The sequence below is a fragment of the Lycium ferocissimum genome, chromosome 11 (assembly GCF_029784015.1).
Source record: "Lycium ferocissimum isolate CSIRO_LF1 chromosome 11, AGI_CSIRO_Lferr_CH_V1, whole genome shotgun sequence".
Taxonomy (NCBI): domain Eukaryota; kingdom Viridiplantae; phylum Streptophyta; class Magnoliopsida; order Solanales; family Solanaceae; genus Lycium; species Lycium ferocissimum.
The window spans coordinates 58,237,935-58,254,205 of record NC_081352.1 but is presented as its reverse complement, the minus strand read 5'-3'; the positions used below and the strand labels follow the sequence as shown (position 1 = coordinate 58,254,205).

General features: G+C 36.5%; 1 protein-coding gene and 1 long non-coding RNA gene across 4 annotated transcripts; both read right to left on the bottom strand.

Annotated features, from left to right (window-relative positions):
* Window positions 1-4,474: 4,474 nt before the first annotated feature.
* On the bottom strand, window positions 4,475-5,878 carry LOC132037662 (uncharacterized). 2 transcript variants are annotated; one of them, XR_009409953.1, is made up of 2 exons: window positions 5,453-5,878; window positions 4,475-5,053 (listed from the first exon to the last, which is right to left on the bottom strand). It is a non-coding gene; the product is annotated as an uncharacterized LOC132037662 (long non-coding RNA). The 2 variants fall into 2 exon arrangements; XR_009409954.1 differs by having other exon boundaries at window positions 4,475-4,929.
* Window positions 5,879-6,672: 794 nt separating this feature from the next.
* Window positions 6,673-12,545, bottom strand: LOC132037661 (casein kinase 1-like protein HD16). 2 transcript variants are annotated; one of them, XM_059428209.1, is made up of 16 exons: window positions 11,938-12,543; window positions 10,630-10,761; window positions 10,444-10,517; window positions 10,269-10,338; window positions 10,114-10,169; window positions 9,945-10,016; window positions 9,539-9,633; window positions 9,328-9,394; window positions 9,107-9,236; window positions 8,606-8,824; window positions 8,370-8,512; window positions 8,122-8,296; window positions 7,863-7,953; window positions 7,615-7,772; window positions 7,327-7,515; window positions 6,673-7,217 (listed from the first exon to the last, which is right to left on the bottom strand). In XM_059428209.1, exons 1-16 carry the CDS (start codon window positions 12,292-12,294, stop codon window positions 7,158-7,160), a joined length of 2,088 nt encoding a protein of 695 aa, XP_059284192.1. In that variant the 5' UTR covers window positions 12,295-12,543; the 3' UTR covers window positions 6,673-7,157. The 2 variants fall into 2 exon arrangements, with proteins under 2 accessions (XP_059284192.1, XP_059284191.1); XM_059428208.1 differs by having other exon boundaries at window positions 8,370-8,824; window positions 11,938-12,545.
* Window positions 12,546-16,271: the final 3,726 nt, after the last annotated feature.

The following is a 16,271-nucleotide window of genomic DNA, read 5'->3' as shown; positions in this document are numbered from 1 at the left end:
AAGATTAGTATCATACATATCTTATAAAATCAATAGAATAAACAAGACAGCCAACAGACATGAAGTAAATAAACCATGATAAGTCAACCAAGGATAATCATCAATCAAATCACCTAAATAGAAAGAATCAATCAACGAAAAACCACAACACCGAAATAAGTCTACCACAATACCATACCCACTGTACACACATGCTAACTGATGTCATTGCTCAGTATTCATAACTAGCAAGGGACCCACGGTGTCCATGTACCACTCATTCCGGATACTCATTGGACCCGAGGTAAAACCTCCGCTCCGGAAAGAACCTCGGACGAGGGCTTTATCAATATATCCCTCATTTTCAGAACAAATCTCGAACCACAAGCCCATAATCTAGGTCACACATGTGCCTTTCCATATATCTGTATGTAACAATATTTCTTGCCCTCTTATTATCAATACTCACATCATCATTTTGTATCACAATATCGCCGAGAAGATTATATTAGCTTCTCATCACAAACACATCCACTGTAGATTCAACACACATGAATAGTGGCACGAAGCCTACACAATCACTCAATCACATTCACATAGGAGTTCAACCACGCAATATCATGCATGAAGACTAGACATGCTTTCTCCTAAAGAATTCACAAAACATACAATCAACTAACCAAAGTCTAACTCAAGTATATCGTAACCTACCTCAAACGTAGAGCTGGAACAACGCAAGTCACTCCGCTACAGCTTTTCCCTTCCTTAAAGCCTCAGAATGCTCAAAGTCTAGAAATAGAAGGCTCAATGAGTCACAAATACTCTAATCACAAATACCAATTCAAGAATACCCTTCCCTTTACCCCATTCCAATGGGTGAATGATTTTCTAGGTGTAAAGCAACCTAACAAAGGCCTTAGTAATCACTAATCATCCAATTATAACAATATTACATCAACATTCCAACTACAAGTTTCATGGTCAAGCTACCATTTTTATGGAGCCCTAGGTCTCAATTCACTTAGTTTATGGCTCTAAAGGGTTCAATTCATGATTAAGAGGAGTTAACCCAAGCCATTAGATGATAAATAAGTGATAATAATCATAACCTATCAAGTTTAGAAGGTTTATTAATTTCTAGGGATTTTATTACAATTTCACCAATGAAGACCCACAAGAGTGATGATAATTAGCGGAAGATGATACGAATGATCAAAGGAATGATTTAAATTTACCTCTCAAGAGTATTCTTGCCCTAGCTTGAATTTCACCCTAGTGTGCTCGTGGGGAACTGTGTCAGAGGATTATGAATAAAAATGTGAGACTAAGTGTTTAAAACACGAAATTTGCCTCCCGTTGACCGCCGCAATGCGGTCAACCACCACGGCCTCGCCTATCTCGCTATGGGGCCGGACCAATGAAAGAGCGGACCAACGAGATCCCGTCCAACGCTATGGCGGTATCGCCGTAGATGGTCATCGCCTGCTACAACGATCACACGGAAAGTGGTTGACCGCTGGTGGCAGTGAACCCACCGCTACAGCGGTACACCCACCGCCGCAACAGTGCCATTTGGGCAGTGAGTTCGACTTTTGCCCAGTTTTTCCCTCTATCACCCAACATTTCATCCGAGGCCTCAAAAACACAACTAAACATGCACATATACATAAAGACGTCATAAATCCACCCGTGGCCTCGGAATTTTCTACGTCACCCCCTGACGGACTCAATACAATAAAAAAACATATAATTTTCTACGTCACCCCCTGACGGACTCAATACAATAAAAAAACAACAACAAACAAGTCAAGTTTTCAGGTCTTAGACTTATAGAATCGAGTTCCTATTAGCTCGTACTACTCTTGGGAAGGTTCTATTTCGTGGGGTGATCTCACATTTCCCATAACGACCGGAAGGGTTGTAACACAACTTCACTAGTATCCTTATAAGATTATTATTAGGTTAATTTGTGTAAACACTCTAAACTAAGAATATAAATATTGCAGTGTCAACTTAAAAGAATATAAATATTGCAAAGTGTCAACTTAAAGTTATTGAAGTTTTGTGTTGTGTTAGATGATCCTAGGAGATGAAAAAAATGAGTTTTGCAAAAAATTACCACGTGAAATTACGAATGAAATTAAAGCTTAATATATATCGAAAGAAAGTTACTTCTATCTATACCTAAGAAATTGCATGCTCACAAATTCATAAAAATATCAAAGTTTTTCGATTTATGATCTTCGTCAAGTTTTAATCATATACATATTTTAAATCATGTTATATTATAGAATATCGAACCACTTGTGTCCCTATGGTATTTTCTAAGTCTCCAGCCAAACTTCCTTTTGTATAAATAATTTCTTATTGATATTTACCCAATTATGTGTTAAAAACTTTGATAATTATGAAGATTTATCAACAAGATATGTTTAATGTGCCACTATATTATATTAATTATGAAGTAACAAAATAATATATATATATCGAAAGAAATTTACTTCTATCTATACCCGAGAAATTGCATGCTCACAAATTCATAAAAATATCAAAGTTTTTCGATTTATGATCTTCGTCAAGTTGTAATCATATACATATTGTGTTATATTATAGAATATCGAACCACTTGTGTCCCTTTGGTATTTTCTAAGTCTCCAACCAAACTTCCTTTTGTATAAATAATTTCTTATTGATATTTACCCAATTATGTGTTAAAAACTTTGATAATTATGAAGATTTATCAACAAGATATGTTTAATGTGCCACTATATTATATTAATTATGAAGTAAAAAAGTTATAAATATATATATATATATATATATATATATATATATATATATATATATATATATATATATATATATATATATATTGGCACGGGCCTCATGAAACTAGTTTATATATAGACATCACCTAACCACATGACATTATTAGTTACAAAAATAGATTTAAGCCAATTAATAACCTCCTGTACTACACTTCTTTCATATCTACAATGTCCAAATAATTGTAGCTACCAATATTTTCAACCTAAATGATATTTACGCATAAAAGATAAAGTGCTATGCGACATTATTAAGGGCTTGTTTGGAAAGCCACCCAGGTAATTGGAATTAAGTGTAATTATACAATTGGACATGTTTGTTTTCAAATAATTATTTGGTTAGGTGAGAATTGTGTAATTGAGAGTGTGTAATTACACCTCCACCTTCCAAGCCGATGACGGGTCAGAATTGGGGTGTAATTACAATTACACTTTGTAATTACATGATTATTTTTTAGTTTATTTGTTTTTATTTTATTTTACTTTCTTTTCTTTTTTAATTTATTTTTATTTCTATTATTTTTACTTTTAAATTATTATTATTTTTATATTATTTATCTTTCATTTTCTTTTTTCTCATTCTCAGCCTTTACCTTTTGTGATTTCATGTAATTGCTTGTATTTTTTTTTTTCTTGTTTTATTCATTTAACATAATTGTGTTATTATTCTCACAACTAGTTACTTTAGTGACTGGCTAATAAGAAATTCGATTAGCATAATTTTTCAAATTTCAGCTTTACTGTACATTTCATTCACTAGTCATATCTTAACTTTGACCCGATTTACGACCAGATTATGTCAGTGTCACCATAATAATTGCTAGATAAAGGAGGAAATAGTGGGTCAAAGACGTTCATATTGGTTGCAAACTTGGTGAAAATTATGTGCAGGTCATATTGTTGATTCTCTGCCACTGGGCAAGGACACAAACGCGGTCTTGCAGTTCGTACATCTTGAACTAATCCAAACTGCAAATCTCCAATAAATTACAACTAGATACTGCAGTTCAAACATCCTGAACTAATCTTTTTTTTTTTTTTTTTTTTTTTTTTTGTAAACTAGAAAACCCGCAGTCGCTGGCCTTTAGATGCCCTTTGGTTAAACATCCCACTCCTAGTACAATTGTCCACAAACCACACAGGAAATGTAAACCTCACTAGACAAACCTCACACGACAAGCTCAAACTGAAAAGGTTGCTAGAGATCACCCATGTGGGAAACCACTAGTTGAACCAATTCACCACCCTTCATGGGTATCCTCGTACATCTTTGAACTAATATAAACAGCTTATTTATCATCCAATAAATTACGATTAGACCAATCCCTAACGCAAACTTCATACTACTGCTAACTCTCAGCAGGAACTCTCTTTTTAGTTTTAATAACTCAATATTTTGCCTGTTACATTTTGAGCCACGATATCATCAATAGGTTTGGCGTCTCTCATTAAGGTGAAAGTGCAAACTCAAGATAATGGTTAATACTATTTGTGCATATTGCATGGTAAAAAATCAAATAAATATCGAAATAACCTAAAGGCCCGAGCATTTGCATTCCTTTTTTTTTTTTTTTTTTTTTCCACAATTATCAGTGGAATTGGCCGGGTTGGGGTGTTAATGCTTAATATTACCAAACGACCGTTCCCAGTCAAGGATGACCAAATCCAACTTTAATCCGTTACCAATTTGCGCCAAATTTCTTTTGTAATTAACTACATTTTAGAAGTTATTGTATTAGGTGTAAATTGCACCATTATTTCAGAACATTAAACCTTACACATTCTAAATCAAGCACTTGTACAGCTATGTAACAGGCTAACTGCAAGTCACAACTTTAATCAAGCGATTCTGCAACCACAAGACAGCAGTTTTACCAGCATAGGCCAAGTTGAAATTGTGTTTGGATCCATCAGGGTCTAAACACGCATCAGCTTGATGCAGGGAACCAAGCTTCCGATACCAGTACTAATAGCACTAACACGGGTTGCGCTTTTTTTCCGTGCATAAGATCAGCGCTTAACCACAAAAGATGCACATCCCATTAGATATGATTGGTCACACAAGAATGAGAAGCTATACACTAAGACCAGTAAAAGACGATCTGCACGGAGAGTTGCCGCCTTCCTATATCAAGCCACAACAATCCAGAAGGCAATTGCAGTTAAATTCACAGGCACAACATTGAAGCACAGGAAGGTTAAACGAACTCAAGAAGACAGGTCAAATCAAACAGCTCAAAGATCACAATCTGAAATACAAGCAAAACATACATTCAGCAAGCAGCACACATCCAAAAGCACCAAGTTTTACATGATAGCTATCTACTGAGTTCTCTTAGAAGACTCTGGAAGAATGAGATTATTGTCTTTTGTATCCATTGAAATTAAAACCAACCAAATTGCCTTTAATTTTACATACTAGACCAGTTTGATGGAAATTCTTTTCATGAGATCTTTCTTACACAGATACTAAAACCTACCTCAGCCCCAACTTTTTCCCAAAAAAGAAGAGGCAGATGGAGTTTGATTTGATACATGCCACATTTCTATATTCCAAAATCCTTGAAATAACCACAACAATTAATCCCAAACCACATGAAGTGCCAAAATCTACAACAAGAACCAGAACTCTCTTGAGGAAAGCGAACCTTGCAATACGAGATGCGGAAAGAATCAGTTTCTTCCTTTTCCAAAATTGTCAAACTTGAATTAATCATACCCAGTTATACTTCACGATCAGGAGTTCTCTTCATGTTCTAGCCCGTACTGTTGAAGAGTCCCATCTCATGAAGCTCATGTACCTCTTAATGCCATTTATAATACCAACAAGATTTACAAGGCCATGAATCCATAAGATCAATGTTATCTGAAAATTGGATCTTGCTCAAGGACATAGGTCCAACATTATGCTCTAAATCCTGTGTACAATTGTGGCAAACAATAAATTACAAGTGGAAAGAAACTACCGGAACTTACCATCAAGTAACCACATTAGGAAATCTGAGCATTTGTCAGCCACAACACCAATTAGCCCTGAAAGGACATGACATACTTGAGGAAGACAGTGTCAAAGATACAACATACTTTTGTAGATAAGCACAACATACTTTTGAAGTGTATGTATGTATAACAGCAAAAGAGGGAAGACACTATTGGATCAGCCTTGGCCAGAAAGTACATTCAAGACTTGTGACACCCCTCATCCTAGCAAACCAAAACTTAACATATTTCCTCTGGCTGAAATTATGCCAGTTAAGCATAATCCCTTCTCTTCTGCAGCTCAAAAATTGAATTATCGCACGAATGTACACCTCATGCCCCTTTTTTCTAAAGAAAACTATGACATAGACACAGCAGATAATACATCAATTGCTTCTAAGAAGCTTCCGTAATCAGGGGGACTTCCTGTAGGTTACCATACAAACTTACACGCACCGCTATTTAATAGTCTAACACAGTCGATGCTCATACTTTTAACTCTAGTAAAGGGAAACAATCAATGAATCAATTGCACCAAACTGCAAATTAATTGGGTTCAGCTGCAAGAATCCTTTATAGTCAGTCCACGATATCCAGTCCAACTCTAATACAGAGGAGCATGAAAGTGTTTAGGTTTCAAAAAGTTAATTAGGTGAGTCCACTATTCCCAGGAAAATAGTTTCTTTAGATACCTAACATTCAGATATTTGTAACATATAGAAGTTTTCTGGGGGGGAAATAAAAAAATATGAACTAATTAAAATATTTCTGACAGAAATCAAACTCCAGAATACTATTTGTTGCATATGACCCCCAAATGCCAATTATTCAAGAGATTCGGACTAGATTTTTCATTTCTCTAGAGACCAAAATGCCAAATATACACAGATTATAAGACCAAAACGACCAGCAGACAAGAATTTAATTCAAATTCATGATCCCAAGAACACAAGTCCATGCCAGGAATAAGTGCAAAGAAATAAGAACATATAACTTTGATGCCCAAGCTACTTTGCAAAATCTTAAAATGCAGGGTCCTAGTACTACAAAGGTAGATGTTTTTCTTGCCTCTGAACTACTTATTATTCAAACTATACAAACTTTGACCAATAAGTAAATGAACCCCCATATAAGCTCATGAGCTGCCAGAGAAACCATCTTTTTGACTTTAGAATTAATCACATACACTGCTGATATGGGATTTAGGGGATATCATATCCGAAGGAGAATAAAAGAGCCAGCTAGCGAAGGAGGAGAGACGGCATCCATTTTTCTCCATTTAGATGAAAAACAAGCAGGCACTTTTTCAGGGCACATACAGCAGAGTATCACGACACCCAAGAAAATTGCCATATTTTTTTTTTTTTAAGTTCCTCAAGAAACAGTTCTCCCATAACACACAGATGCAATATAAAGGTTCTTGGCCCACTTCTCCTGCAAATAGTAACATACATAGTTAGGTCCAGGACCAGGGAAAAGAGCAAGCAGAAGGCAAAAGTAATGGTCCCCATAAAGAGAAGCGGTGATAGATGGAATAAATGACCTTAACATGAGTGCTAGGAAAAGCAGAAGTACGAAGTGTCTCTTGTGTTTCATCTGCAGGCTTCCTTCTTGGAACACTTAGAACTAAAGCAGTTTGATCCCATGTCGCTGCAGTTGACGTGATACGGTAACCAGCATCCCACCTTCTATGAATCCCTTCACTAGGATAGAGAAAATCTAATTCCACCACCTGAAATTAATAAAAGCACATGAATACCAGATTTCAGAGTAGAGTGCACGAAGAGAATAAACTAATAAAAGTTGCTAAAAAAAAGTTCCATAAGAAAACCTGATCAGAGAACCCAGCCCCACGAGACATAACAATTGCCCATCTACTTCCTGCAGTTGCCATTGCCGTGACATAGAATCCCTCTCTCCATTTTTTGTTTATCCACTTGAAAGGAAATGACTCGCTGACTTTGTAGGACTGCTGCAGATATTGGGTACCTGATGTTTACCACATTACTTACTTCAGTCTGGTCTAGTTCACATGCACTATGACAATCCAAATATAAGAAGTTATAAAGTTCCACTGACCCTTTGACATGACTACTAAGGAGCTCCCATTATTAGCTCCTGCTATCGCACTAATATAATAATTCTTCTCCCATTGCTCCATAACCCACTCCTATATCCAAACAAAAATATGAGGAATTAGCATAAAGTTTATAAAAGTGAAAAACACAAAGGTATTCGAGTCCGGCAGAAAATTAGCAGAATTATATTAGACTGCACTTATGCAACATAAACATTTGACTACTCTTTAAGATTGACCAATCAACAGAAGATAAGAAACCTTGTGAAGAAAAAAAGGTGACAACTCATAAACTTGAGAAGTGAACCCAGTCCCGGCATCCATAATTAAGGCCCACAAGTTTGAACAAGATGCCACACTGCTAATGTATAGTCCATCCTCATTTCCTTTCTCAATGTGCTGAGCCAGCCTCATATCAGCAACATTATAATGATACCTACAATTGCCAGGTGTATCAATTCCTTGTTCACAACTAAAGACCAAGCAATATCAGGCACAAGTATATATACCTTTGCTTCATTGGGCGACGAGCATTGTAAACACTAATCCATTGTGTTGCAGGCATTCCCATCCGTACTTTCTTCTTTGGTTGTTCATCGTCATCTTCTTCCATTGTAAGCCTTCCTCTCTTCTGTCCGACTTGATATATAAGCTTCAATGACATAAAATGTGTTAGAAACTTTCTCTTGTCGCTGATTTTCTTCGAATTCAAGCATCCATGAATTACGAAGATGTCAGCTAATACCTTCTGTGCACCATCAGTGTTGATTGGCCTGATGTCTGGATTTGGACCTACTATTCCATCAAACAATGAGATATATTTCGCATAATTAGGCTCCTCATCAAACTTCAAGTTCACAACATATTCCACAAACTGTCTAAATGGAGCAGGGCAGAAGCAGCAAAGCGTTTCTGGAGAAGTCGCCATCTTTTTCTTACAGACAAGGAAACCTTTATTCTCACCCTAAAAAGATAACAGTTGGGTCACCAAAAGGAAACTACTAAGAAGTAATACTGCATTCCAGAGGCGGATCCCCGTTTAAAGCTCTATGCCCTCGACCTTTAAGGTTCTCAACACTTAACCTTTTGAACTTCTAAATTACGGATTCAGCTCTTCTATTTGTTGTAGTTTCAGTCGGTTTTATACAAAAAAAATTATTCTCCGTGTTGAACATACTGAGTTCGGATCCCGATGCTGCAACGCTGAATCCGCCTCTGTTGCATTCTAAGTCGAGAAAATGCTAACCTGATATCCCTGCCAAGGCAGCCGGCCTCGGAGTAGAAAGATGAGTGTGTAAGCCAGCGATTCTAGGTCATCCCTCCGGCTTCCAGTTCTTCCAAGGTGAGCGTGCACACTAGCATACCTTACAGTTCCCCTAAACAATGATTTTCTTACTAGTCAGTGAATGCAGTTTAGAAATGCAAACCAAGGCATGCAACATAGAGAGTAGATGTTGACAACTGTACCTAAAGACATCAGGCCTTTGGTCATATTCAACATGGAGACCACTTGAAGTATCGCGCCACTTAGTTGCTGCAACACTCAAACAGGTAAACACATAAAATTGTTGCACCAAACATAACACATGATGAAGATTGCAATATTTAATGTACAAGCTGTCTAATAGTTTTTTAATTAATTTTCTTTTATGATATAAGCTACATATCGATGTAATACCTAATCCAAGGTCAACCAGAAACAGTTTTTTCTCATCAGGAGTTCCAGGAGTTCCAAGAAGAAAGTTTTCAGGTTTCACATCCCCGTGCACATACCTGCAGAACAATAGCACCAGTATGACAAGATTATTTCAGGTCCAACAAAGGGATTCTGGTACAGAACCACAAAACGATATGTTCATTTGTATAGAGCAAACCCCATATTCTGGAACAAATGTCATCCAAAAACCAGGGATTAACATAGACACAAGATGTTTATTGCTCTTCCTTGGAAATAGGTAGTTGGAGGATATGTTCCCACAATGGAAGTACACTGTATCATCATAACCCAGAATAGACATTTTCTGCCTAAGATGGATCATATCTTTCAGCCCCTAGCAGGATGATAATCAGAAACCCATACTTACCCTCTAGAGTGCAACTTCTCAAGTATGGATATTGCTTCAATGGCAATGCATGCTACCATTTCAGTATTCATCCTGAAATGGACAATGTAAGAATCAAAAAGAATGTCATTGAATTGCAGGGACCAGCAATAACCTCTTCATAATATTATAAATACAGAATGGAGCTTACGCATGAGAATTATTGTTCCAGACATCCCACAAACTAGGACCAAGCATATCCATAACCTACACTCACAGAAAGCATTTCTGTAATTTCATGGAGATTGAATATGAGTCCGAAGTGAGACAATCATAAAGTTACACTACAGTAAGAAAATCACATACCATTATGTAGTAATCACCTTGCCGTCCCTTGTAATGGACACGTGGTATCCCATGACTACCACCAAGGGCACTACCACAAACAGCAAATGCCATCAATTACAAGAACGGCTTTTTTACCAGATGTGTCATAACAACTAAGACCTACATCAAGAAAAAAGACAGTAGAAAGACTTACTTGTAGACTTGCCATTCATAAGGTGGTCCATAGTTACAACCTTTGCTACTTCTATGCTCAAATTTCAAGGCAACCTAGAACCGGATATAACAAAAATAATCAAAAACAATATCAAAGAGAATGATTTTCATCCTAATGGGGGGTAGGGCGAGGAAGGTAGACAGAGATGCAGAATGTGATGCTTACCTCTATAGCTCCTGCACCATTTCTTTCGTGTGGATGTGGTGCATTTATTCGACGACCTACATATACTTGACCAAATCCTCCTTTACCAAGCTTTCTGTCAATCTTATAAGGCGGTGATCCACCAACTTGGATCTGTTATACATAAAAGCAAATACCATATGCAGCGTTCAAGATGAATACTTCAACGAGAAAGTAGATTAAAAAAACAAGAATAACGGCACAAATTCATCTATGCTCACAGCACTGTAGACAATTAGACACAACGTAATGCCATCAAACACCAAACACATTTATCAGAACGACCAATCTTAATGAGAAAACAACAAAAGAGTATTCATTTCCCCTAGGTTTAAGCTTGTCCCCCCCCCCCCCCCCCACACACCAAAAAAAGAAAAAAAAAGAAGGCTTAATAGAGCACCGGAAGACAATTAAAACATAAAAATCATAAAAAGACAAGGAGGGCATGTTCGCCTGAAAAATTCCCAGAGGTTCACAAACAAAATAATTGACCAAAGAAACTTGATAAACTCCCAAAATCTTTGATATAATAGACAAATAAGACCTCAATACAAATTCTCTTCCCTGAACATGTTATAGCGAACAAAACATAGAGACTAGGGGTTTGTTTGATATGGAGGAAAACATTTTCCAATTTTTTCATGTTTGGTTGGTCAAAAAGTGTTGGAAAACATTTTTTCTAGGAAAACAAGTTCCTTAAAATTGAGGAAAAGACTTCCTAATGAAAATAGGGAAAACAAATTCCACAAATGACATTCCAAGTTCATTGTCTCATCCCCACTGACCCAACGCCCCCAACCTCCAGCCCTTAACCATCCCACCCCTGAAGCCCCACTCTCCACTCAATCCCACCCCCATAGTCTTTTGCTAGATTACATATAAATGCTCTTAGGACAATATTCTTTTGCTTACTTACCAAATACTAGAAATAAGTAAGAAACTCACTTGTTTCCCAAACACACCCTAGGGCTCAGTATGTATATAAGAGCTTATGTACATCTAAAAATTTGAACTTTTCATCATCATCACCATCAAGCATACACAATATAAAAGTTACAAACTAATTTAAAAGATAGCAAGCACAGCATTTCTTAACTGAAAGAGGACATTGTTAGGTAGGATTCCCGTGAAAAAATACCCAGAGGTTTATTTCACAAAACAAGATACTAATAGACCAAAGAAACTTAATAAACTCCCAAATCTTAGATACAAACTCTCTTCCCTGAACATATTATAGTGGACTTTCTATCATCAAGCATATACAATATAAAAAAAGAAGAAAAATAATACCTTTTCTGGAAGTGGTGCAGTGCTTCCTTCTCCTTCAGCACCGAAACCCTTACTATCGTATTCATCCATTTGCTTTTCTCCTACTTCTTCTTCCTCCTTCTTATCCGACGTCGTTTCCTTCTTCACAGCATTCTCATCCTCATCATCATCTAACACTACTACAGGTGTCACAACTTCCTTAACTATCTTTTCCTTCTTCTTCCTTCCTCCAACGGCTCTATTTCTCGCCCTCGTTGTTCTTCTAGTAACTCTCTTGTTCTCGTTATTATCTTTGTTGTTGTTGTTTTCGGTTTCAATTGCAGCAATCGGTTGACGGCCACGGCGCACACCGCTACGCAATTCAGGCATATCGATCATCCATCAACTTCTGATGAAAACCCTAAACCCGACCTTCATCAATCAACCCCCGTCTTTTCTTCTAGAATCTTCCAACAGTCAAATCACAAATTTTACGAAATCCGAGCAATTGCTCTCCCTATCTATCTCTATAGAATTTAGGGTTTCGATCTATGGAGATTAAAAATTGGAACAACAAAAAATACTCCAATCCAATGAGAGTTAAAACAGCGGCCGAAGAAACAGAAAAAACAGAGACTTTGGCCTCTTCTAAAATAAAATAACGAGTACAGGGAGTGATTCTTTTTTTCTCTTTTCTTTTTTTTTTTTTAAGAAAAGGAAAAAATTACTTATTTACTTATAAATTACTTTATTTATAGGATCTTTTTTTTTTTTTTTTTTTTGGTAACTATAGGAATTAGGATCCTCCACTTAAACGTGCTCTAGTTTACACGTGTTTACACTATCAGTCCTATTTTGGTTGGATTTTTATCCTTCTTGATTTGGAAAAATATTGACACGTGTGTTTATAATTACGAGCTTTCCTATTCTAATTCTTTTTCAATTTTTAATGGCCAAAGTCGTATGTGGGCCTTCTCATTGCCCCGATTTTTCATTTAGGCACTCTAACTCGGCGGTCGTACAACCCTTCAAGACAACTGTTAATGTGTCATTTAAACACAAAATAAATATGCAGCAACACACAAATGGTGCGTGTAATTCACACGCAAAAATAACAAATAAGATAGAGCCACGTGGATTTTAGCTTTAAAAAATAAAAATAAAAGGATTTTACAAAAAATAGTAAAACAATAATAGTCATCTTCTTCCCCCCCCCCCCCCCCCCCCCCCCACCGACCCCCTCTCTCTTCTTCTTCAAACCCCACCACCCCTCTCTCTTCTTCCCCCCCCACCGCCCCTTTCCTTCCTCTCTTTTTCTTCTTCCTCCACTAGTCATCCGTCGTCCTCCCACTCCCAACTAATTCTTTTTCTTCTAAATAATTTACTTTAAAAAAAAATAAACATCAATAGCAACATAGGAAGAAAGAGGAAAAGCAAGAAAAGTAAAGGGGTGTGTTTGGATGAAGGGTTTTTTTTGTGTGTTTATTTCAAAGGACTATTGATTTTTTTGGTCCATTAAGGGCTCGAATTTGCTGTATTTGAACAAAGCAAAAGAGAAGAGCGACGCCGGCGGCGGCGGTGGAACGCCGTCCGCTTCACCGGAAAAAATTTGAGAGAGAAAACGAAGCATGTTCCAAGGCCGGAAAGAGAGAGACGGGGAAAATTCAAATCGAATTCTTAAAATTTTCCTACCATCTCCATTTTTTCCCGGCAGTATATTTATTTGAGCACTAACTCTTTTCATATTACTTTATATTGAAAGCTAGTACATTGAAAAAGAAGATAAAACAAAGCTTGTTGACACTTTACATTCAATGCTTATGCTCTCACCGAGGTGAAGGAGAAATGGTGAGAGGTGGAGGAGAAATGTTGTTGTTGGTGCGTAATGGTGTTGGAGAAGATGAAGGGGAGAGAGAGAAAAAGTTTTTTTTTTTTTTTTTTTTTGCCTTTTCTCGTTGACACTTGTCACCCCGGATCCACATCAATAGCATTTGAAATGCTTCTCGGCTCCTTAAAAAAAGTGGGCAACACGCACGATGACATGTGTCTATATGGCACAAGAAACGTCTTCTTGGAAGGTTCGGATAGGTATTTCGCTCGGTTGAGGGGTCTAAATGAAAAATATGGACAAGTTTGAGGGTCTATCTATGACTTTAGCCATTTTTAATCATACTATTGTTAAATTAATATGGCATAGGACATAAGATATGAAAAGTAATTTTGGTATATAATGTATTTTTAATATATTAATTTTCTATAGATATATACATATATTACAGGTAATTACGGTGGGCGTTTGGACCGTCAGATTGGATATGAAAATTTCGGTTTTGATTTTCGATTTTCGGATTGAAGAAATTACAATCCAAATCTCATCCAAATAAGATTGGATTGGATTTTACACGCTCGGTTTCAAATTAATTAATTTGGATATTTTGGATTTTCTATTTTGACTTTTGAGCCTTTAAGGCAAGCTTATTAGGAATGAAATTCATTGCCTCAGTTACCAGGTCTTAGCATAAGATTTGCAACTTCAGGAGCTCAATAATCATTTTGATTTAGTGACTAGTGACTTACTCCTTGGTATAGCTAGTTTGAATCCAATTGATTCATTTGCTAATTTTGAAAAAAATGAACAATAAAGTTGGCTAAAAGTGAGTTTGGTCATAACCAACTTCGAGATATCAATTACCAGCTTGATAGTTTCATGGTCTATGCTCAACAGTGTGATAGCAAGTTTCTCAAATTGAAGGGGAATAAGGCTGGAATATAGCATTAAAGAGGATCTTTGCATTTGTTTGTGTTGTTATTTGTTCAAGAATGGATTTGAAAGTTGTGGTAATGCAGGGAGAGCATTTATAAAAGATGATTTTAGAAGTTGGAGTTATGGTCCGGAGATACTTAAATCACATGTTGGTGAAGTAAATAGCACTCATAATAAATATTTCAATAGGATGCTAGATTTGAAGAATTACCGTCAATTAATTCAATCATCTTTTGAGAATCAAAATGAAGAAAAAAAAGCGATTATCGAATTCTCTTAAATGTGTCGATTGATGAGTTAATATTTCTCCTAAGAAATGAGAGAATGTGGTTTGGAGCCTTTGATGGATGAAGTTTACTCATTTTCTGGCAAACATGATATTTGATTCCCAAAATGAATGAAGACTATCCAAGGTCAAAGCGTAAGAGGTCTAAAGTTTCATATTTACGTCACTTTCGTGTGGAAGTATTTTATGTAGTTATTGATTTGCAACTTCAGGAGCTCAATAATCATTTTGATGTAGTGACTTACTCCTTGGTATGGCTAGTTTGAATCTAGTTGATTCATTTGCTAATTTTGACAAATATAGAATAATAAAGTTGGTCGGGTATTACAAAAGTGAGTTTGATAATAACCACTTCGGGATCTCAGTTACCAGCTTGATAGTTTCATTGTCTATGCTCGACAGTGTGATAGCAAGTTTCTACTTGAAGGGGATTAAGGATCTTGCTATTGTGATGGCAAAAACAAAATTGGATCAAACTTGGTTTCTTGTTTATTTACTTGTGAAACTGACATTGATTTTACCTATTGCTACTGCAAGTGTGGAAAGAGCATTCTCCTCAATGAAGCTCATAAAAAATGATTTACGTAATAACATTGGTGAATAATTTTAAATGATTGTTTAGTTTGTAAGATAGAGTGTTAGGTGTTTGCAACTATAAGTAATGATGCAATTATGGATCATATTCAAAATATGAAGCCCCATCGAGAACAATCGTAAACTGATGATGGTTTTTGTGATAATGTAATTAATTATCTTTTGCTCGCCAAGTTGTCATCACTATAAAATTTTATATCTTTTTTTAAAAGCAATGGTGCACCCATCCTCATAAAATTCTAGATTCGCCTCTGTTAATAGCATAATCCAACTATTTCAACCATAAATGTAGTTATTCACTATTCACTAAACTTCCTGCTCTCAATTGCCTAAGTGAGGATAGTTATGTTCAAAGTCTAGGGATGTCAAATGGGCAGATTGGGCAGATTGGCCAAGTCAAAATGGGTTGAATTAATAAATGGATTGGGCTAAGATTGACCCAAAGTTTGTTTGGTATGAAATGGGCTAAAAATGGGCGGGTGAACAACTTGACCCAGATTTTTTTGAAGGGTCCACTTTCCCTCCCACCCCCACCCTCAGCTCAGGCCCACCCTCCCCTACTGTCCATTGAGGCTCGAACCTTCAGGTCTGAATAGGATTCCGGGTCGGAGCCGGGTGTCCATGATAATGTTTTCGGGAAAAACATTCTGTGGAAAAATATATTCTATGAAAAATATCAAGTATCTTATAAATTTGGGTGTGCTTGATATGAGAAAATATTTTCCACGGAAT